This window comes from Euphorbia lathyris, chromosome 5, assembly GCF_963576675.1.
Source record: "Euphorbia lathyris chromosome 5, ddEupLath1.1, whole genome shotgun sequence".
In the NCBI taxonomy this organism is placed as follows: domain Eukaryota; kingdom Viridiplantae; phylum Streptophyta; class Magnoliopsida; order Malpighiales; family Euphorbiaceae; genus Euphorbia; species Euphorbia lathyris.
This window is the reverse complement of record NC_088914.1, coordinates 44,483,262-44,507,017: the sequence shown is the minus strand read 5'-3', so window position 1 is coordinate 44,507,017 and position 23,756 is coordinate 44,483,262. Positions and strand designations below refer to the sequence as shown.

The window sequence follows — 23,756 nt, the reverse complement described above, 5'->3', positions numbered from 1 at the left end:
GCTTGAAACATGCACATCAAGCAGTTATATATCTACAACGAGTATATACCACTTAAGCTCTCGATAGTATGCCGGTCGTACAAACTATTTGCGAAAGTAAGATTAGAGACCAGAAAGAGATTCTTTGGAATTGGTTCCATTGCGTACGAGTGGAAGATGTTAGGATTAATTGAGTATGGATCTAATTAATCCGACCCGCCCGAAGTGGAACGGGCCAAGCCCATCTTAAGGGATGGAGGATTATCGTTTTAGCTTCTTATGTATAGGCTAAACCCCAATCACAGCACATTAATACTACCTCCCAGTTGGCCGAAATTCTCACCCTCTCCCCCCTCTCATTCTTCGTCTTCGCTTTAGTTTGTGAATTATTCAGTCTTCCTGGCTAACGCTGTGTGGTTGCCTGTTACCAGTGCTACAAGATCGTTGTGCTAAGATCCTCTTCCGCTACTCTGAGAAATCTACCGATTTTGCTATTCAATAAGGTACGTCCGACCCGTATATCTTAAATGGATTAATTACCGTTAATCCCTTCAAATATATCAAATTAATTTTTTCTTTTTGAATATATAGATGTCTATATTTATTTGAAGAGAATATATATATATATATATATATATATGATATTATTCTATTCCATTTATGATATCATTTATTCTATGGAACTCCAAACTATTTATCAAACTAGTTATCAATTTTTTTTATCTTAATAGAGGGACGAAACCTCGGAGCACAACAAAAAACAAGCTAAGTGATACTAGTCATCCTAGGAAAACAAGTACCACAAATATCAGAAAATAAGATATCTAGGATGCCTGCAGGGGGCACCTCACACTCGTGAAGACCCAGGGGTAAACTTCATGCGTCATTCGCCATCTAGTCCGCGGCACGGTTACCTTCGCGGAGAACATGAATCAACCTAACCTCTTCCCAATCCTGTCTTAACAATCTTTGACACTCATCAATCAGCCAAAAGAAACTATGCCTATGATCATTACCATTCTTCACCAAATCCACAACCACAAGCGAGTTCATTTCGAATACAACTCTACGGAAATGTCTATCCCAAGCAAACTTCAACCCGAAGTACAGACCCCATAGCTCCGTAAGCACATCACTGCAAATACCTAAGTTAACAGCGAACCCTCCTACCCAAACTCCATTTTCATTCCGAGCAATGCCCCCTGCAGCCGCCGAACCCGGGGCTCCCTTACAAGCGCCATCACTATTCACCTTGATCCAGCCCTTCGACGGGGCTTCCAACTAACCATGACAGTCCTTCTACTTCTATTTCTCATGTGCTGCTCATCTAAAAAGGCTTTCTGACATTCCCCAGCTTTACCATATACAAATTCTAGCTTATTTCGACATACAGCAGTATCCGGATCAAACACCGCCGAGCATCTCCACCGCCACAGCCACCAGATGGTGTAGACAAACACGGTACTCTAGCCTATACCACGCCAATTCCCCAATTTACTGAGACCAGCTAACAGCCAAGAACTAAGATCAGCACGGCAAAACTCAATCCAATCCGCAGCAGGTATCAGGATCCGCCAAAGCCCCACAGCCTCACTAAAGTCCCTCAAAACGTGTAATAATGACTCCGACAAACTGCACGCTAAGCACACATCAGACTCGCTTAGATGTCTCGCCATCCGAACCGTATTAACCAAAACAGCTTCATACATTAGTAACCAAATAAAGTATTCCAATCTCTCCGGGATTTGCAAATTCCAAATCATCTTCCAATTCTTAGTATGCATCAAATCCCTCCCCTGGATCTGGGTTAAACTAAACGTAGATTTGACGCTAAACATACCTGAACTAGTGAGCCGCCACCTCTAGGAATCTTGCTGCTCGTCGCTAGGAAAAACGACCATTAATGCCAAATGAAGCAAAGTAGAGCTAAAAAACAGACCATGAAGCATCTCCCAATCCCAGCCCCCTTCCCTCCTCCAATAGGAAGCTATAGATCTACCTCTAACAGTCTCAGGAATCACTGAAATACAATTTTCCTCAAGAGTGCTATCCCCCACCCATCTATCAGTCCAAAATTTCGTTGAAGTACCATTCCCGACGAGCCTTTCAAGCCCGTGATTCAATAAAACTGAACCCTGCACAATGCTCTTCCAAACATGACTCGAATTTTGCTTAGCACGAATCTCCTTAAGATCAGACGTACCTCTCATATACATGTTCCTCAAAACTTGAACCCAAAGGGTCGAATCTTCAGTGATTAACCTCCAACCAAGCTTCGCCACCATAGCCAAATTAAACTCCCGTGTGGGGCGAATTCCCAGGCCACCCCAACATCTTGGCCGACACATAATGTCCCATTGGACAAGGTGAATTTTACGCCAGCTACCCACACTACCCCACAAAAAATGACGATTCAAATGATCCAAAAGGCAACACACATTTATCGGCATAATCGTCGTCTGCATAATGTAAGAAGGAATAGAGGAGGCAACAGAGCGAATCAGGGTGGTTTTACCAACAAGGGATAGGCAATGACTCTTCCACCCATTTAGCCTATTCTGCACTCTATCCACTACATGCTGAAAGTCACTGTGATCCACTCGTTTATGGAAGAGAAACACTCCAAGATACTTACCCAGGTTCGTAGTCGGTGCCACTTGCAACACCGTGCAAATCCTAGAAGCAACCCACTCCGGAACATCAGAGGAGAAGGAGACCCTCGATTTGGAGAAGCTAACACACTACCTTGAAGCAAAACAAAAACTGTCCAGGACGCCTTTCATCGTGATGCCTGATCTACCGACGCCTGCGCCATCAGTACGATATCATCAGCAAACATCAAATGAGAGAGCTTAGGACCTCTTCTAGACACCTATATCGGCTTCCAGCTCCCATTTCCAATGGCATCACCAATAAGATGGCTCAGCCGCTCAATACAAAGCATAAACAAATAAGGGGACAGAGGATCCCCTTGACGAAGACCACGGTTCGGGCTGAACTCCTGAGACTCTTCTCCATTCCACAGAACTGACATACGCGGAGTGGAAACACAAGTCATAATCAAGTCTACTCAATGAGGAGGAATATTAAGAAGCACCAGCGTATCACGGAGGAAATCCCAATTAATACGGTCATAAGCTTTCTCCAGATCAAGCTTAAGGATCATGACTCCCGTTCTACCTGATCTCCATTTAAGGGAATGCACAACCTCTTGCATAAGAATAATATTATCTGAAATCTGCCTACTCGGAACAAAACTACTCTGACACGGGCCAATAAGATACTGGAGGTGTTCTTTTAATCTCAGAACTAAGCATTTAGTGATGGCCTTATACAGCACGTTACACAAGCTAATGGGCCGGAATTGGGTCAGGTTAACAGGATTGGCCACTTTAGGGATAAGGGTAATCAGGGTTGTGTTCAAACCCTCCTCCAAAACTCCCGTATTGAGCGCCTTCAGAGCACAAGTGCAAGTAGCGGGCCCGAGGATGTCCCAGAACTCTGACACGGGCCAATGAGATACTGGAGGTGTTCTTTTAATCTCAGAACTAAGCATTTAGTGATGGCCTTATACAGCACGTTGCACAAGCTAATGGGCCGGAATTGGGTCAGGTTAACAGGATTGGCCACTTTAGGGATAAGGGTAATCAGGGTTGTGTTCAAACCCTCCTCCAAAACTCCCGTATTGAGCGCCTTCAGAGCACAAGTGCAAGTAGCGGGCCTGAGGATGTCCCAGAACTTCTAGTAGATAAAAGCCTGGAACCCATCTTTGTTGGTCCCTTGTAAGGTTGCAAGTATAGTTCCAAGGGGGGGTTAGGAACTATTTAAACTTTTTTTTCGCAATTAGGGCAAACTTCTTTTTCTAAGGAAAAAGGTTTTAACAGCAGGGCTGAGTAAACAGCAAGATACTGGCTTAGTCAACAGGTGACTAAGTCAGTTTCTTAGCTTGAGTCAGGAGATAGCACTTGGAGTCTATTCCTGAGCTCAGACGTTTAACGCGCACAACTCAATTTGACCTCTTTAGTTGGTCAGTTTTGATTATTTAAAGCAAGCAATATAAATAAGGAGTTAAGGTAAGAAATACTTCACTCAGCAGATTTATCCAGGTTCGGCTTCTTCTAAGCCTACGTCTTGTCCCCAGAACACGTTCCGAGATTTCAAATCCTCTACTGAGCTCTTTAAAGGTAGAGCCTCAAACCCTTTACAATATCAGCAATTGAGTATGACAAGAGTACCTTCCTCTATACTTCTACTCAATCCTAATCTCTCCGCTGAGTACTTAAAACCGAGTACTCAGCCTCTCCTTTCTATCTCTAGAAATGTTAAGTGTTTAGTCCTAATACAAAGATGTGCTAAGACACTTTAGACGATTTACAATCACTCTAGACTTTTACACAGATATGAGAAATGTAGTGTAAGAATTTTGATTTGCTTCTTGCTTGCAGAACTTGTAGAGATTTGGTCAGCGTAATGGCTTGATCAAGTTCTGTATCTTATGAAGCTTGTGATGGCACTATTTATAGAGACGTCTGGGTCATCGGTCATTTCGAAATTCGAAATAACCGTTGGAGGGAAACGGCTATGTGTCGTTGTCATCCTGACTTGTACAGATCTCTCGACCAATCACAATCGTGTATCTTCTGTCCTCGGTCAGCTCAGCAGATGGTCTCTCCTTTTATGGTAAAGTCAACTGGACAGCATACTGTGTCGTCTGAACTTTGCCAAAAGAGGAAACACTTTGTCTAGAAGTTTTCCTTTGCCAGCTGCTGTCTTGTACGCTTTGTCGAGACTACTCAGCAGCTTCATTGTGAAGTTGTTCCTGAAGGTCTTCTAGATCCTTCCGTTTGCTGAGTTGCGTTTTGTTCAAAACGGCAACGTCTTGACATACGCGGGCCGAGTGTACTGAGTTGTTTGACTTGGGCCTTGGCTTTCGTATTGGGCTTGGGCCTTCCAATCCTTATGACTTATAACATTTATACTCAACATTGAACAAACACATTAGTAGAATAAATCAAAGCATTTAAACTTAGTGTGTTTAGAATATGTATTTTAATTTATACTTAAACAATTTTGTCAAATCAAAATTATGTGGAAAGGTGTTTCAACAAACTCCCCCATTTTGATGTTGGCAAAACTATTCAGCAAGGAACTCAGTATGAGCTCCCCCATGATAGTTGACCTAGTATAATTTAGCAAACTCCCCCGTAAGGGTTGAGCTACTGACTTAGTTTTACTTAAGACATTTAAGGATTTAAATGAGTAAGTCTAAGGTCAGTTTTCAGATATAGGTCAGCTATATCACATATTCTATTTACTCAGTGTTAGGCGGAAGTTTTAGACATATAGAGAGTAATTTGTTGTTCAATGAGTTCTTATCAGAATATTTCATAAGTGTATAGGTTCATGTCAAACATGTTATCAGCATATCATTTAGTCAATAAATATTATAAGTGTTAAACAAAGCTGATATAAATGAAGATACATAATAACTCAGTACTTATTAGCATATATCATAACTCAGTATTTGAATAAGAAAAGTAAGTATGATATATAAGTTGAAAGAAGTCAGCAGTTACACAGCAAAAGAAATAAACATAGCACATAGATTACAAATGTTAAGACCTAGCCTATCTATTTCTTTTTCTTGCCATGTGACTGACTTCGCTCGTACTGACGTTGCTCATGCTGAGCTCTAGCAGCTTGCGCTTTCTCCCCCGTTTTGTCAACTTTAGGGAGCTTAAACGCATCGGTTAAGACAGCGCGAGTCAGTTCTTGTGAAAGCTCTTTTAGTTTGTCAGCACTTTCATTGACGCCATCAAAAATGGCAACTCCATCAGCTGATACTTCGACTGGTATATGAAGATCAGCAGCACTGAGCATATTTACACTGAAAGCTTGAGCTTTGGCTTGCCAGATGAGAGCTTCAGAGAGGCCAGCAAAGACTTGGTGGAAAGTTTTCAAGAGAGCTGAGTCATAATGATGACGCTGAATATTATTATGACGGATGTGATTGAAGGATTGCTGTGCGAGAGATAGCAACTCATTCTGTTTCAACGCATCAGTATCCATCTCTTGTTTGTTGAGGTTAAGTAGCCTGATGGCCTCACCGATTTGCTCGACTGAGCACTGACTATAGGACACCATTTGCTCATTTGTCTTAAGTTGCTCAGTATGAAGCTGAGCAAAAAGCAACTTGAGTTCTGAGGAAGTGGCGTAGTCAGTGTTCACAGTAGACAACTTCTGAACTTGTTGATGGAGTGAGTTCAGGTGTTGAATTGTTGACAGCTGTATCTCTGCCAACTTGGCAAGTGAATCCTGCTTAGCTTGCTGGGTTTGGAGTGACAAGACTACATTCAGCAGATCCTTGAGGCCCTTGACTTCGTTGAGAAGTAGAGTGACCTGGGAGAGCTGAGTTATCTCAGGAATTGAAGATCCAGCAGCAGGCGAAGCGGAGTGTTGAAGATCGTGGATGAGTGCTTGCACTGAGTCAATGAGCTTTTTGCCGGACTCAGTGGCATCCCGATGTACATCAGTATGACCAGAAGAAGGTGGAGTGAAGGGAGTACCCTGGTCAGTGACTGGATGAGTTGGCTCAATCTGCACTTGAGTTAGAGGAATTATTGATTGATCAGCAGAGAGGTTGGTGATGGAAGACATAACCCGAACACTGTCTGTGCTGACAGCAGAAAGATGGGGAGTCAGCACCATGCTTGAAGAGACAGCATGAGCAGTGGTCGGTTCAACCTGACTAGTTGATGTGGTTGAAGTGTTATGGTCGGCATGTTCCTGTTGAGAAGAAACAGAGGCTTGTTTTTCCAACGGCGCGGAGGAAGTTGAAGTGGATTGCCGCTTGAAGAATGTTAGTTTGACAGTAGAAGGATCCTTTGTTGTCTTGGAGAGGACAAGTTCAGGAATAGATGGTGATTGCACAGGAGGTTCACTGACCATGTTCTCACTGGCCTTAACCAGCTTTCGCCTTCTACGCGGTGGAGTGGTATGATGAGCAGGTTCTTCTGAGTGAGTAGGAGAAGGTTCCTTATGCTCAGTATGGGTCTGGTCAGCTTGCTCAACTCCAGCAGCTAACTCGGTGTCAGTTTGCACAGCTCCACACTCTAACCCAGTGTTAGCATTTTCAACCTCGATTTCGCTGTCATACTCTTCAGACTCCTCAGCGTCATCCTGACCGCTGGCTTCAGCTTCTTCTTCAGCAGTGCTGTCTCCATCAAGTTCTTCCTCAACTTGGGAGATGAAGTGGTCATCTAACTGGACCTCAGTTTCCTCAGCATCAGTACCCTGGCATTGAGTGAAATGAGAATCACTCGGTACGATGAAATCAGTTGGTATGGCCTGTAGAGGAGTCATAGATGAAGTCTTCTACTTCTTCTGAGAGAGCTCAGCAGCTTCCTCAGTTCCAGGCTCATCTTGCCTGGTTCTCTTTTCAGCTGACTTTCCAGCTGACCTCTGCCTCTTTGCAGGAGACTCAACATTCGATGGAGGAGTCTTAGCAGACTTTCTCTTGCGAGAAGCTGGGGCCTTAGATCGTCGCCCTTTTTGAGGCACAGCAGTGGATTCCTCAGCTTGGTCAGTTTGACCAGCAGCAGCAACTTTTCCCTTCTTCAAGGGTTGTCCAAATTTAAGTGCCCTCAGCGAGGCAGCTGTGATCTCAGTTCCTCTGAAGGATTCCTCGCCTTTGAGATCAATCTTGTGGTCAAGAAGAATTCGAGTTATGAGTGACCCAAGTCTCATCGTACCCGTGCTGCGTAGGAACCCAGCAACTAAGAAGACCGGCATGTTGATGGGGGTGTACGTCAGCATGTGCCATATGAAGCACTATTCAAAGTTGGTTGCTGATGTAGTGCAGTTGATCTTTGGGTAAATGAAATAGCTCAGCAGGTAGTGAGCCATCTTCTGGTGTTGTCCCATTGAAGATGCTGAGATCTCTCCGGAGTGACCCTCAGGTTTGCAGAAGGTATGGACGTAGTTGGTTTTGTCCTGATCTCCTGACTTCCTCAGCCTTACTCCCTCAGTTTTGAGCTGGAGGAGATTTCATATGTACAGAGGGTTGATGAAGATGGTTTTCCCTTTTACTTCAGTGCTTAGGTAGTCGGCGGAGTCACTGGCAACCTTGAGGTTGTGGTAAAACTCCCTCACTAGGTCAGGATATGTCTCATCCCTGACCGAGAACAGCCCAGTCCATTCATTTTTAGAAATCCATTCGGCAAATGGCTGTTCGTTCTGTACAAAGTGCTCCGAAACCCATCTGGAGGGTTCTACCTTCCATTTAGATATATTGTCGAAGACCTTGGAGTAGGTCCTGATCTTAACAGCTTTCTCTTTGCCAAAAGGTTGGCCAGTTTTACCCTTGCTCGGTGTAGAAGGGTTTTGTGAAGGTTCATCGGAGTTGGACTTTTGGTGGCCGGCACCGGAGACTTTGAAAGATAACTTAGTCATTCTTCGGAGATGGAGGAATTAGAGGAATTTGAAAGAAAAGAAGTTTTAAGTGATTTCTTTGCCTTAAGAATTGATTAAGCGTAAAGAGTAAAAGATGGGGAAATACCCATAATTTATAGACGAAATGAACGGTGTGGATCTTAATCGAATCCATGTGTCAGTTTTGCCTTGGGATCATGTACCGACAATGATCCTGGCATTCATGACACATTACGGCGAATACATCATCCTAGGCTATACGCGTGCTTTGCATTTATGCTAACGGATTAATCACTCAGTATTTAGAATGTTAAGCGTTTGATATTCTGAGTGGTCAGTGCATTATTTAAGGATGATTTTAAGTTCAAGTTCTAAACTAATTTACTCAGTGTGCAAGTTTACTCAGTATTGTATATTCAGACAGTTTCAATGAGATACTCAGCAAACAAAAAATCATTCAGCATGTAATTCACTCAGCATTCATATTCATTTAGCACAGGAATTTACTGAAGAGGATTAAACATACCAATTACTTCTCTCAGTATGCTGAACTGCTCACGGGCCAGTGGCTTCGTGAAGATATCAGCAAGCTGTTCGTCCGTTGGGACAAAGGTCAGCTTGATCTCACCCTTGAGTACATGGTCTCTAATAAAGTGATGTCTGATGCTGACATGCTTCATTCTGCTGTGTTGAATTGGGTTCTTGGAAAGATCAATTGCGCTTTTGTTGTCACATTTGACTTCAATTGTTTTTGTTTGAACACCATAGTCTTCAAGCTGTTGCTTGATCCATAGGACTTGAGCAACACAATGACCAGCAGCAATGTACTCAGCTTCAGTGGTGGACAGGGCTACTAACGCCTGCTTTTTGCTGAACCAGGATACAAGACAGCTTCCTAAGAAGTGGCATCCTCCAGAGGTGCTTTTTCGTTCCAGCTTATCTCGTCCATAGTCAGCGTCAATGTATCCGATGAGTGTAAAATCATGAGTATTTGGATACCACAAACCTGCGTTCACTGAGCTTTGCAAATATCTAAGGATCATTTTTACAGCAATGTAATGAGATTCCTTAGGGTTAGATTGATATCTAGCACAGTAGCATACTGAAAACTGAATGTCCGGTCTACTGGCTGTTAAGTAAAGTAGAGAGCCTATCATACCTCGATATAACTTGCTGTCTACTGACTTACCATTCTCATCAGCGCAGAGGACAGTGTCAGTGCCCATAGGAGTGGATATTGGCTTGCAATTTTCCAAGTCATATTTCTTTAAGATCTCCTTTGCATATTTGGCTTGACTGATGAAGATGCCATTCTTTCCTTGTTTAATTTGAAGACCGAGGAAGAAGTTGAGTTCTCCCATCATGGACATTTCAAACTCAGTCTGCATTTGTTTGCTAAACTCCTTGCACATTGATTCGTTAGTTGCACCAAATATTATATCATCAACATAAATTTGGGCCAGTATGGTATCTTTACCCTTTTTCTTAATGAATAAGGTTGTATCAGCTTTACCCCTGACGTAATTTCTAGTCAGCAGGAAACTGGTCAGCCTCTCATACCAAGCACGTGGTGCTTGCTTGAGGCCGTACAGAGCCTTTTTGAGTTTGTAAACATGGTTTGGGAACTTAGGGTCCTCAAAACCTGGAGGTTGATTTACATAAACCTCCTCGTTTATAACTCCATTAAGAAATGCACTTTTGACATCCATTTGGAATAATTTAAAATTCATGTAAGATGCATATGCACATAATATTCTAATTGCCTCTAGCCTTGCCACTGGGGCAAAGGTCTCACCGTAGTCTATACCTTCTTGCTGACTGTAGCCCTGAGCTACAATCCTTGCTTTGTTCCTGACTACGTTTCCTTGTTCGTCCATCTTGTTCCTGAAGACCCATCTTGTTCCGATGGTCTTTTGACTCTTTGGATGAGGCACTAACTCCCATACATCATTTCTTCGAAATTGATCGAGCTCCTCTTGCATTGCGTTCATCCAGAATTCATCGTACTCAGCTTCAGCGAAATTCTTCGGTTCTTGTACTGAGACGAAAGCAACATTGTTGAGGTACTTCCTGAGTTGATTCCTCGTCATCAGGGTATTCCCAGCAGAATCAAGGATTGCACTTTCGGAGTGCCCTCTTGGAATCCTTATTTCTTTGGGTAGATTTATGTCTTGTGTTGTTCCTGTTTCAACAATCTCTGCAGAAGTAGATGGGTCAGTAAAAGTAATCTTAGGTTCACTCTTACTCTTGGTCAGCCTTTTCGTGAATGACTCAGTAGCTGGTTCTGGGTCAGCGATGGTTACTGAGTTTGGATCATCTTCGGTCAGCGGCTGGTATCTACCTGCAGGGTCAGTTTCATCGAACTCTACATGTATTGACTCTTCTAAAACTTGAGTTCGCTTATTAAAAACTCTGTATGCTTTGCTGTTTGTTAAGTAGCCCAAAAAGATAGCCTCATCAGCTTTTGAATCAAACTTTGCTAAGCTATCTTTGGTATTTAAAATAAAACATCTACAGCCAAAGGCATGAAAGTATCCAATATTGGGCTTTCGTCCTTTCCAAAGTTCATAGGGGGTTTTCTTGAGTATAGGTCTAACTAGAGCCATATTAAGAATGTAGCATGCTGTGTTAACAGCCTCTCCCCAAAAATACTTTGGAAGCCTATGCTCATCCAGCATTGTCCTGGCTATTTCAACCAGAGTTCTGTTCTTCCTTTCTACAACCCCATTTTGCTGAGGTGTTCTAGGAGTAGAAAAATTGTGGTCAATGCCACTGGCTTCACAGAATTCAACAAACTTTTGGTTTTTGAACTCTCCACCGTTATCACTACGGATATGAGCTAATTTTAGGTCTTTTTCATTTTCAATTTTTCTAACCAAATTTGAAAATGTCTCAAAAGTCTCATCCTTGCTGGTCAGCAAGATGACCCACGTATACCGAGAGAAGTCATCTACAATGACCAAGGAAAATCTTCTTCCACCCAGACTCAGCGGCTGGACTGGACCAAAGAGATCCAAGTGTAGCAACTCTAACGGACGTTTAGTTGAGACAATGTTTTTACTGTGAAAAGATTGTTTGGTTTGTTTTCCAGCTTGGCAAGCGTGGCATCTTTTTGAAATTTAAGTTCGGGCAGTCCCTCAACAAATTGCTTTCTTGCTAGTTTGGCCAGGAGGTCCATGCTTACATGACCAAGTCTCCTGTGCTATAGCCAGGAATTTTCTTCCTTTGTTACTAAGCACACAGTTTTTGAAAACTTTTTCTCTAAGTCTAGCATAAAGACATTATCTATCCGAGGGGCAGTTAAAATTAACTCATTTGTTTTACCCTCGTATATTTTACATCCAGTAGCATCAAATATAACTTTTCTCCCATTGTCACATAGCTGAGCTACGCTGAGTAAGTTATATTTGAGTCCGCTGACTAGGGAGACAGATTCAATAGTAGGATTACCTCCGATGGTTCATGAGCCTACTATCTTACCCTTCTTGTTGTCTCCAAAACTTACGCTCCCTCCTCGTTTACGTTCAAACGTGATGAACTGAGTTTCATCACCCGTCATATGCCTTGAGCATGCGCTGTCAATATACCACATCTTTGACTTCTCGGCACATCTCAGGCTTACCTGCATTGTAACTAGTTACTTTTAGGTACCCAATTCTTTTTGGGTCCTGACTTGTTAGGTGCAACAGGTATAGCATCATATTTTATTTTATGGCGACATACATGGACAGTATGACCATTCTTTCCACAGAAGTCACAACTGACCTTCTATTTAGGATTTTTTACTGACTTGTCAGCACCCCAGTGCTGAGCGTGCCAGCACACCTTAGTGGTGTGTCCTAACTTCCCACAAAAGTCACACTGGACTTTTCGCTGGGGATTCCATCTCTGCCGAGTACCTTGGTACTGAGTTCTCAGAGGAATGTTATTTTTCTTAGGAACCTTTAGTTGGTTCTGGATGGTTGTGACGTCCTTCCTCAGTTTCTTTGAAACTGACTGGACTTCAGAGACATACTCATGCATGATCTTCATGTTATCATGCAGAGTCGAATTGTCCTGAAGAAGGTATCTGAGGTCACTCAGTTTGACCTCTTCCACTTCGTCACAGCGCCTGCTGAGTGCTCTAACCTTTTTATTACACTTCTTAACAAGTGTATAGAGGTCACTTAGGGCATTAACCATATCGTTTCTGAGCTGGGGAAGAGAAATTACCTCATTTGATTGCTCTTCATCATCTGATGCGATGGATGGGTCAACATGCTCAGAGACGCATGGCTCAACAAGTTCGTCAGCCATAAAGCATATCTTCGCTGACTCGGTGGCCTCAGTTTCTGTTGATGAAGATTCATCACTGTCACTCCAAGTAGCCACCATTGCCTTCTTCCCACTCTTCTTATCTTTCCTCAGCGTGGGGCAGTTTGACTTAATATGGCCAGTTTGATGGCACTCAAAGCATGCAATGGTCTTTGAGCTGTCCTTTCTGTATTTGCTGTCGCTTGAGTCAGCCTTATACTTATCAAACTTTTTGTAAGGCTTTTTAGAATATTTGTCGTTCTTCCTGAACAGCCTTTTCATCTTCCTTGTGAACATAGCCATCTCCTCATCATCAGTTGAACTCCCGTCAGTGGAGTCAGCTTTCATGACAAGTGACTTCTGCTTCTTGTCATCAGATTTTTCCTTCACCTCAAAGTTTTTCATGGATATCTCATGGGTCAGCAATGAACCGATGAGTTCGTCATATTTGTAGGTGGTTAAATCATGAGCTTCCTCAACTGTTGTCTTCTTTGCTTGCCAGTCCTTCGGAAGACTCCTGAGTATCTTTTTGACTTGTTCTTCCTCAGTGAAGATTTTCCCAAGTCTCTTGAGCTTATTTATGATGTTGGTGAACCTTGCGTTCATGTCTGAAATGCCCTCATCATTGTTCATCTCGAACAGCTCGTACAGTCTCATCTGCTGATTCACCTTGGATTCTTTTACTTTATTTGTTCCCTTGTAGGTGACTTCCAACTTTTTCCAGATCTCTTGTGCCGACTCGCAACCTGAGATTTTGTTATATTCTGCAGCATCGAGCGCACAGTGAAGCATATTGATAGCCGAAGCATGGTTTTGAAGCTTCTTAAGATCATCCTCTGTCCATTTGGCCTCAGCTTTTATAACTGTTTGGCCAGCCACAACCTCGACAGGTACAAACGGGCCTTGGACTATAGATAGCCAGGCACTCATGTTTGTAGCCTGAATGAAGTTCTTCATCCTATTCTTCCAGAAGGTATAGTTTGACCCGAAGAATAGGGGAGGCCTAGTAATGGACAGCCCCTCAGGCAGTATTTGAGTTGTTTGGTTTCCAGGGAGAAACCGAGTGCTGTTTTCGCCCATGGTAGGGATCAGCTCAAGGTTGTTAGACCTTTTAAAGTGAGCTTTTAAGCTCTGATACCACTTGTTGGTCCCTTGTAAGGTTGCAAGTATAGTTCCAAGGGGGGGGGGGGTTAGGAACTATTTAAACTTTTTTTTTCGTAATTAGGGCAAACTTCTTTTTCTAAGGAAAAAGGTTTTAACAGCGGCGCTGAGTAAACAGCAAGATACTGGCTTAGTCAACAGGTGACTAGGTCAGTTTCTTAGCTTGAGTCAGGAGATAGCAATTGGAGTCTATTCCTGAGCTCAGACGTTTAACGCGCACAACTCAATTTGACCTCTTTAGTTGGTCAGTTTTGATTATTTAAAGCAAGCAATATAAATAAGGAGTTAAGGTAAGAAATACTTCACTCAGCAGATTTATCCAGGTTCGGCTTCTTCTAAGCCTACGTCCTGTCCCCGGAACACGTTCCGAGATTTCAAATCCTCTACTGAGCTCTTTAAAGGTAGAGCCTCAAACCCTTTACAATATCAGCAATTGAGTATGACAAGAGTACCTTCCTCTATACTTCTACTCAATCCTAATCTCTCCGCTGAGTACTTAAAACCGAGTACTCAGCCTCTCCTTTCTATCTCTAGAAATGATAAGTGTTTAGTCCTAATACAAAGATGTGCTAAGACACTTTAGACGATTTACAATCACTCTAGACTTTTACACAGATATGAGAAATGTAGTGTAAGAATTTTGCTTTGCTTCTTGCTTGCAGAACTTGTAGAGATTTGGTCAGCGTAATGGCTTGATCAAGTTCTGTATCTTATGAAGCTTGTGATGGCACTATTTATAGAGACGTCTGGGTCATCGGTCATTTCGAAATTCGAAATAACCGTTGGAGGGAAACGGCTATGTGTCGTTGTCATCCTGACTTGTACAGAGCTCTCGGCCAATCACAATCGTGTATCTTCTGTCCTCGGTCAGCTCAGCAGATGGTCTCTCCTTTTATGGTAAAGTCAACTAGACAGCATACTGTGTCGTCTGAACTTTGCCAAAAGAGGAAACACTTTGTCTGGAAGTTTTCCTTTGCCAGCTGCTGTCTTGTACGCTTTGTCGAGACTACTCAGCAGCTTCATTGTGAAGTTGTTCCTGAAGGTCTTCTAGATCCTTCCGTTTGCTGAGTTGCGTTTTGTTCAAAACGGCAACATCTTGACATATGCGGGCCGAGTGTACTGAGTTGTTTGACTTGGGCCTTGGCTTCCGTATTGGGCTTGGGCCTTCCAATCCTTATGACTTATAACATTTATACTCAACATTGAACAAACACATTAGTAGAATAAATCAAAGCATTTAAACTTAGTGTGTTTAGAATATGTATTTTAATTTATACTTAAACAATTTTGTCAAATCAAAATTATGTGGAAAGGTGTTTCAACAATCTTTACCAAGCGCTTTAAAAGGGGACATAGCGAAAATTGCTCTCCTGACATCCTCAGTAGAAAACAACCTGTTCAGACCATCAATGGTCGTAGCGTTCCAATTCGGAAAACTCTGACAAGTCCTGAGCTTTGGTTTACCCCTCACGTCATCCGTGTACACCCCCTAAAAGTAGCTAACTGCTAGCTGCTTCAGACGACTATCATCCCAAATCCACTCACCCCCAATATCTTGAAGGCCATCAATGCGATTTCTCCTCCTACGGATCAAGGTCGAAGTATGAAAAAACCCGAAGTTCCGATCACCACATTTAATCCATTGAACACGGGATTTCTGGAACTAAAGAAGTTCCTCTTGTAAAAGAACCGCCGACAACTCATTAGACAATCGTCTTTCTAGTTTAAACAGGCCTCCCTCATTAACCTGACATAACCTTTTTTGAACACCATCAAGACGAGCCATAAGCCTTTTCTTTCTATAGAAGATATTACCAAAAGTGCTAGAGTTTCAATTCTGAAGACTAGAAGCCAGATGCTGGAGGCCCTTAACCAACCCATTCGACCCATCCCAGTTATCTCTAAGGACAGCAGTGAAACCAGGGTGTTCAGCCCAAGCAGCCTGAAATCTAAACGGAGTGCGGCTATGCCTCGGGCTACCATCCATTACATCAATCAAAATAGGCGTGTGGTCAGAGTTGTGTCTCGGGAGATGCCGAACAATCCCGTTAGGAAACAAATGCCTCCAGCCAGAATCACACAGAGCCCGATCCAACCTACAAGCAACACGAGTGCGAGGGGAGCACCCGCGGAACCAAGTAAAAGGGGGGCCAACAAACTCCACATTAATGAGCTGGAGAGAGTTAATCCAATTAGAAAAAGAAGCACAACGAAAAGCAGAAACACTCGAGCCTCCTAATTTTTCCTCAGCGGATTTAATACAGTTGAAGTCTCCTGCAATAACCTAGGGAAGTCTGACAGAGGACTTCACACTCACCATATCGGCCATAAACTGACTCTTAGCAGCGCCTTGGGGTCTTACGTAAACAGCAGTAAGCTCAAACTTAACTTCCTTTGAGCTACCAACCAGGATAGTGACACAGGCATGAATAAACTGGTAATTTTTGTACTGAACATCAACTAGCACCTCAGCAGTGTCCCAGAACATCCAAATCCCTCCCCTGAAACCATCAGTTTCCACAATCTCCATAGAACTAAACCCCATACCTTTCCGAATTTGGTCAGCACGGGAGCCAGGAATCCTAGGTTCAAGAAGAACAACAATAGAAGGACGATGGGTCCTAATAAGATGAAACGACGACCTCTACTTTAAAATATTATAATAAAGTGTAATTTAATTAATATTTTTAATCTAATTTTTCAAACTGTAACTAAGTATTATTTAATTAGTATTTTGGGAGAATTTTATTTAAAAAAACCATATTTGTTTATGTAAAACATTTTGCAATATTGCAAAATTACAGATGACATTAACTTTGATTGGAATGGATCCGGTCAGTGGCAATATAACCACTTGAACGCGTATAAAAAAGACTATTGTTTTCATTGATAAAAAAAAAAAAGCTTCACGCCCGATTTATGAATCGATCGACTCGCCTTGTCACCCGATTAAATTCGCCCGAGTTACATCGGTTATTTGCTGGCACCATCGGATTTGGTTCCTTCCACCCTCAAAAGACCCTCACCTGCATCCACATTCAGTTCTCATCACCAAGATTCTCCCAAATCGGCTCATTTGCAAGCGATTCCGTCAATCACCTTAGGCACGAGCTTAACCCACCGGCCATGGACCCGTATCATCCGGAATCATCGGACCCGCCTCCTGTTTCCGAAGAATTTGTTCACATCGAAAACCCTAATCCGAATTTGGAACCTTTAAGTGAGAGCATTGTTGATGTCGCTGCTGAGCTGAGAGAGGAACCCGGGGAAGTTGCAGTGAGTGGTGGTGAGCCGGACAGGAGGGAGCTGCCGGAGGAACTTTCTAGAAGCGTGGTGGTTCTGACGTGCGAGTCAACTGTTGAGGGTGGGTCGTGCGACGTGTATTTGATTGGCACCGCTCATGTTTCGCAGGTGAATTGATCTTTCTTTGTTTAATTCGGATTTTGAATTTCTGTTTGAATGCTGAGAAAACCAAAGGAAATATGGTGTATTTTGACGCTTTGTGTAATGTGTTGTTAATGAATTGAGAAAAAGATATTCTTTGCTTAACTTAGAATATAAGTGGATTGCGCTGGTTTACTCCAATTTTCGAATTACAAATTAGAACTTTTCTGGATAGTATAATTTCAATGTGTGCACTCCCTCTTCTTATAGACTGAAGTAATCCAGGAAATGATTGTTAAATTCCCAATACTTCTAGGGTCTGCTTGTTTCAGGGTTTCAGGAGTTTAATTAAAGGTAGGTTATTTTCCTAACCTTGCTTGGATAGGAGTTTAAATGGAGGTGAGAGTTAAATGAAGGTTAGAAAACCTTGAAATAACCTCAATTTCAGTCCCACCAAATTGGTGGGATATGGAGGTTCACTAAATAATCTCCCCTTCCTATAATGAACCTTGTCAAACCTTCATCCAAGCATGGTTAAGCTATACCTGAATTAGGATAGTAGAGTAGGGTTATAGTTATGTAATGTAAGATAGCAAACTTTAGCATAGGCTTAATTTGGGAAATCTATGTGGTATAATCTAATATTGCAGCTACCTTTTACGTTTTGTTTTTCTATTCAGAGGATGGGAAATTTGTCATTCCAAAAATAGAATGTGTGAATTGTCAGTGGAAGAATATCATGTGAATATTCCTAGTAACTTTGATCATTTCATTTTCTCGCTATTGCAGGAATCATGTAAAGAAGTTCAAGCTGTAATACACTTCTTGAAACCTCAGGTGATTTCCTTTTGACTCTCTGTATAATTGATTTAGTGGATGGGATATTTGTGAGGTAGCTACCTACTAAGTATTTTCTTTCTACTTATCTCATGTAAAGAACCTTTTCAATTGTTACTGTCTCTTGGCTATAGGTTGTCTTTCTTGAGTTATGTTCTAGTCGGGTGGCTGTGCTTACTCCTCAAAATTTAAAGGTCAGTATCATTTCTTACTCTTTTGTTTGTTTCTGAACTAACATGCATAAATTTTTGAAGAACCTGTGCACTCACTTTCGCTGTCAAGTAATGCTGTAATTTAGGCTTCAGGGTAATTGACCGCAAAGCAGCTAGGGTTTTCTTAGAAGCCAAAGATGGCTTGGTGTCATTATTAAATGTAGTCATTTAATCATTGTACTGCAACTCACCTTTTAGGTCTGGCGAAACGTCAAAAAACAACCAACATATTTTTTAACCTTTACTTTCAGGTTTTCACTTTCTTATATGTGCAATTTTAATTGAGCAGGTGCCGACTATGGGAGACATGATTGAGAGTTGGAAGAAGAAACATAACCTGTTTGGAATACTTTATAGCTGGTTCCTTGCCAAGGCACGCATGATTATCTTTATTGCCATTTCAGTTTTTTCTTACTCTGCAGAACCATTGTTTATATTCGTCAATGAAACTAGCATTTAGTACATTTGATATATTCTGAAAGTATCTAATGCATGATATTTGACATTTATAGGTTGCTGAGAAGCTTGAGGTTTTTCCTGGTTCTGAATTTCGTGTGGCTTTTGAAGAAGCAAGAGCATATGGTGGCAAAGTTATCCTTGGTGATCGGCCTGTACAAGTAAGATGCTATTGGTGATTTTTAGCTAGAACTGCCTTGCTTCTATGCATTAGATAAATTGTCAATACTATTATCAACACTTTAAGTCGTTATAAAAAAGGTTCAGGCTTCATTAAGTTTGTCAATCTTTGCCTGAATAAATTTGTTTGAGCTCTATGAAAGTGCAGTTTGAGCTCAAGTTTACTCAAAATGAAGCAATCTGATCCTGAACACCTAAACACTTTTATCAGCTTAACTCATTAAAAGTCCTATCGAAAATGTTCATTATATCGATATCCATGTTCCATCTCTTTGAGAGAGAACTGAATACAACCTCCATGAAGGTTAATCATGAGATTGTAATGGGTTAAATACATGTGACGTAGTTAACTCTTGATATCTACTTCCATGCGACACATGGGTATGCTTGGGTTTCAGTTTCTGTTGCACAATTGCATGTAACAGAAATTGTCTCTTGCTTAATGGTACTGACCTAGCATTGCAGAATAGATAAAGCCTAGTATTCTTTAGAAATTCGGCAGAATTGAGCAATTTAATAGATTATGAGTTTGAAGACACAAGATAAAGATAGCATCCATGAGTTATATTCATTATCATTCCTTTTACTTGATATTTGCCTTGATACTCTGTGGAATCAACAATCACTAATATCCTGAAAAGATTTGAGTTGAAGAAAAACATGAAAAGAGGGTGGGGGGGGGGGGGGGGGGGGAAGAATTGTCCTGTCCTAATCCAGGGTTAAGGTTGACCACCCAGTATCTATGAATTTCTTTCACCATTTATTAGTAGCATCTATAGTGCTGGAAATTTGCACAACCATGTGATAGATAAATTGAAATTTTTATCTCTAGTTCCCACATTTTTATGAATTTGATTAATTTAATAAAAAAATATAATTGGTGTTGACTGAAACAGATTACATTACGGAGGACATGGGCGAGAATGCCTCTTTGGCATAAGATAAAGTTATTCTACTCTCTACTTTTTCAAGCGGTTTTTCTACCAAGCCCCGAGGACCTTAACAAAATGGTAAACTTTGTTATTGCTTCCTATTTTATCTATTATGCTTGTTAACGTGAGTATAAATTCCATATTGTTGCTTAATTTTAGTTGAAACCAATTTCTTTTTTTGCCAATTTTCAGCTAAAGGAAATGGATGATGTTGACATGTTGACTCTTGTGATTCAAGAGATGAGTAAGGAGTTCCCCACTATGATGGAGACCCTTGTGCATGAGCGAGACCAGTCAGTATTGCATTGCCAACATTTTCATTTGTTATTAGTGTTTAGTTCAAATATAACTTTTTGTTTTGCAACTTCCCATCTCTTTTCTTTTGGATCTGAAAAATGAGGTATAGGAATGGTGCAATGAGAAGTAGGCTGCTAGATTTGCCATTAATTATATTGTGTTCTTTGCCTATTTGTTTCATTTGTGATTTGTGTTGAGTTCAAACACAGCTGTGTAACTTCCTACCTCTCATAAATTGGATCTGACAAGTGAGATATGATGACTGAGCAGGAGGCTATGAGAGTACTTTTTCCGTCCAATCCTGCGTAAGTTTATAGCATGCAAGACATAACGACATTGATAGAAAACCCTCTATATTTTGGTGTCCGTGACGGACCTTGTTTTGTTCCAGATTACTTGTGGTAGTTAAATCAATGAAGATGATCCAGTCGTTATGTTGGGTTCAAATAGTAAGCAGAGAAATGGTGTTATCACGCATGACACTTCATTGCATGAAACAAACATAGGAGTTTTCTGGTGATATGCCGAATGGGGGCTGTACCCACTCAAAATTGCAAACCATATTTTTGCTGTAGCTTGCAACTTTTTAACTGCAACAATCCTGCTAAACCCATTTCAAACTCCATACGTGCCCAGTCAATAAGCTTTAGCTGATGTGTCAAACTTTGCTTTAGGGAGAAATTTGCTTGCTTTCCTCTCTATTCTCTTTTTCTTCTTTGTTTAAACTGATCAAGTGTATTCGCTTCTTTTGATCAAGCAAATCACCAGCAATTTATATTGGATTACGTTCATTATTCATTTGGTGTTTATCTCACTTGTAGGTACATGTCTTCCACACTACTGAAAGTTGCTAGTGAACATAGTTCAGTGGTTGCAGTCGTTGGGAAGGGGCATTTGCAGGGAATTAAGAAGCACTGGAAACAGCCTGTTGAGGTTGGTGAACAATTGCTTTCTGAGTTTTTTTCTTTTAAGTAATAGGTTGGGAATATTATGAAAGTGGTATGTCTTTATAGATCCTCAATCAAACTATTAGATAGATGTGTTGTGCTTGTCTTCCTTGCAAATGGTTTTAATGTTTTGTCTAGCAAAATGATGGGCAGAACACATTATTAGGTCCATGATTTTGTTGTGTTTTGTTGATTGTGTCCCTGCACTGTGTTTCTTTTATTTATTTATTTTGATTAAGCTCCTATATTTATTTATTTTTTTAATTTAATCACGTCCCTTGGGAACATGCAAGTTAATTTGATCCCTAAGGATCCAGGTAAACAAAAAACTCAAGTAGATGGAGCCAGCAACAGAAGTAAAATATGAGGACTAAATTAAAAATAAATAAAAAAAAGAAGAAAAGTTGAGGGACCTGATAATGTGTTTTGCTGAGAAGGATATTGTAGCATTTCCATTGTAAAAGAAAAATTGGTGCATGTGTTGAGATTTACCACATGTGTTAAGATACTCTGGTAAGTAGTTTGTTACTGGCACTGCAGCTGAGGGAGATTCTGGAAATGCCATCGCAGAAAACTGGTGTTTCAGTCGTCAAGGTTCTTACGTCACTTGGTGTTGCTGTGGCTGGCGTGGCAATTGTCTCCGGCATTTATTTTACATGCAAGAAATAGGTAACCAGTACTTGCTATTTCTAGTCATATACACAGCAAGATCAATCATTTGTTTTTTCATTTGTTAAACCTTTGAACAAATAATAAACTTCCCTTACAGATCCCTGTAAATTTCAAAGCAGCCAATAGTTATGTTTGTGAGAAAAGGTTTAAAAGAAAAAATTAAAAATTATTATTATTATTTCTTTTACTACGTTTTTGAAGTTGTGCTATATACTTCTTTTTGATGCGCATAAATGTCGAAATACCAAGTATCAATATATTTGGTGACATGGAGTAATGTGGTCCTAAATTACATACTTGAAAGGAACTAGGTTTATGCTACGGCCTAATACTACATCAGATCAGGAGGAGTCCTCTCAACTTGGCTAAAAACAAAGCTACTTGTCCATCTAACTTATAAAGTTTTTAGCCTTCATAAAATGACATATTGGCCCTGAACTTGTTACAATAGTCTATTGACCTCCTTGCTATGCTTTGTGTACTTGTGGAATTAATCATGTCATTTAAGTAAAGTTCATAGAGCTTTTGTAAATTCAGGAAACAATTAGCTTTTTGGGAAGCCAAAGTTCAGGTACACACAAGATCTATGAATACTATACAAGAACTTCAGATATAGCTTAAATTATGAATTGATTCTTGATTTTGTAATCAGTAAGACAAAGTCATTTAAATTCCCGTTTCCTTAATTTGTTACTTATTTCTAACTGATTTGATTTAGTTAGTGATTTAATTTAATCTTTATAAAATATAATTCATTTGTTAAAAATGAAATTTGTTAGAATACTAGCAAATAAGCTGGACAGAAACTTGACAGTTTTAAAAAAAATATAGGGGGTGTTTGTTTTCATTTTTCAGAGTGGTTTAATACATCAATGTCGCTTGATTTGTCCTAAAATCTTGATTAGTTCTCTGAACTTGTTTAAAGTTTCATTATTAAATTCCTGAATCTATAAAAATGCCATAAAAATTCACAAAACAGAAAGTTAATTTGTTTTAAAGATTTAGAATTACAAATAAGGTCTTTATTTTTGAAGTTTTGAATTTTTTTAAGGGATAAGGTACCAAAATAGACCTAACGTATACAACATAATATCAATTTAGGTTTAACGTTTACAATATAACATCATTTTATGCCTCACGTACAAAATAGTACCAATATAGGCTTAACGTTTACAAAATAATACAAAGAGATAAGGTACCAAAATAGGTCTAAGGTTTTTGGGGAAGTACCAATTTAGGTTCAACGTTCAAAATAGCACCAATATAAGCTTAACGTTTATAGCATAATATCAATTTAGGCTTAACGTTTACAATATAGCATTAATTTAGGCCTCACGTACAAAATAGCACCAATATAGGCTTAACGTTTACAAAATAATACGAATTTAAGCTTAACGTTTACAAAATATATACAATTTAAGCTAAACGTCATAATTAAATTAATCATATTATATTATTTCCTTATTAACTTTATATGTTATCTCTATATTCTTATTTATTATAATACAATTAATTAATATTTTTGCCCATTAAGATCTTATATTTGTTTTTCATGTTTTTCATCAATGATTCCATGACTAATAAATTTCATTGCTCATATAATATATGCAAACTAAAAATAATTAGTGTTCGAAATATTGTGGATATTCAATTACTTTTAGTTTGCATATATTACATGAGCCATGGAATTTATGAGTCATGGAATAGTTGATGAAAAACGAATATAAGGTTTTAATAGGTAAAAATACTAATTAATTGTATTATAATAAATAAGAAAATGGAACTAAATAAAAAGACAACATATAAAGTTAATAGGAAAAGAACATAATATGGTTAATTTAATTGTGACGTTTAGTTTAAATTGGATATATTTTGTAAACGTTAAGTTTAAATTCGTATTATTTTGTAAACGTTAAGCCTATATTGGTGCTATTTTGAACATTGAGCCTAAATTGGTACTTCTCCAAAAACCTTAG

The 23,756-nt window shown here is 40.1% G+C and overlaps 1 protein-coding gene across 2 annotated transcripts; it reads left to right on the top strand.

Moving 5' to 3' along the window:
• The first annotated feature begins 16,743 nt into the window (after positions 1-16,743).
• LOC136230212 (uncharacterized) lies at positions 16,744-22,490 on the top strand. Of its 2 annotated transcripts, XM_066019201.1 has the most exons (10): positions 16,744-17,274; positions 18,037-18,084; positions 18,219-18,278; positions 18,586-18,669; positions 18,809-18,913; positions 19,829-19,942; positions 20,057-20,157; positions 20,983-21,094; positions 21,649-21,777; positions 22,318-22,490. In XM_066019201.1, exons 1-9 carry the CDS (start codon positions 16,783-16,785, stop codon positions 21,775-21,777), a joined length of 1,245 nt encoding a protein of 414 aa, XP_065875273.1. In that variant the 5' UTR covers positions 16,744-16,782; the 3' UTR covers positions 22,318-22,490. The 2 variants fall into 2 exon arrangements, with proteins under 2 accessions (XP_065875273.1, XP_065875271.1); XM_066019199.1 differs by lacking the exon at positions 22,318-22,490 and having other exon boundaries at positions 16,745-17,274; positions 21,649-21,958.
• Positions 22,491-23,756: the final 1,266 nt, after the last annotated feature.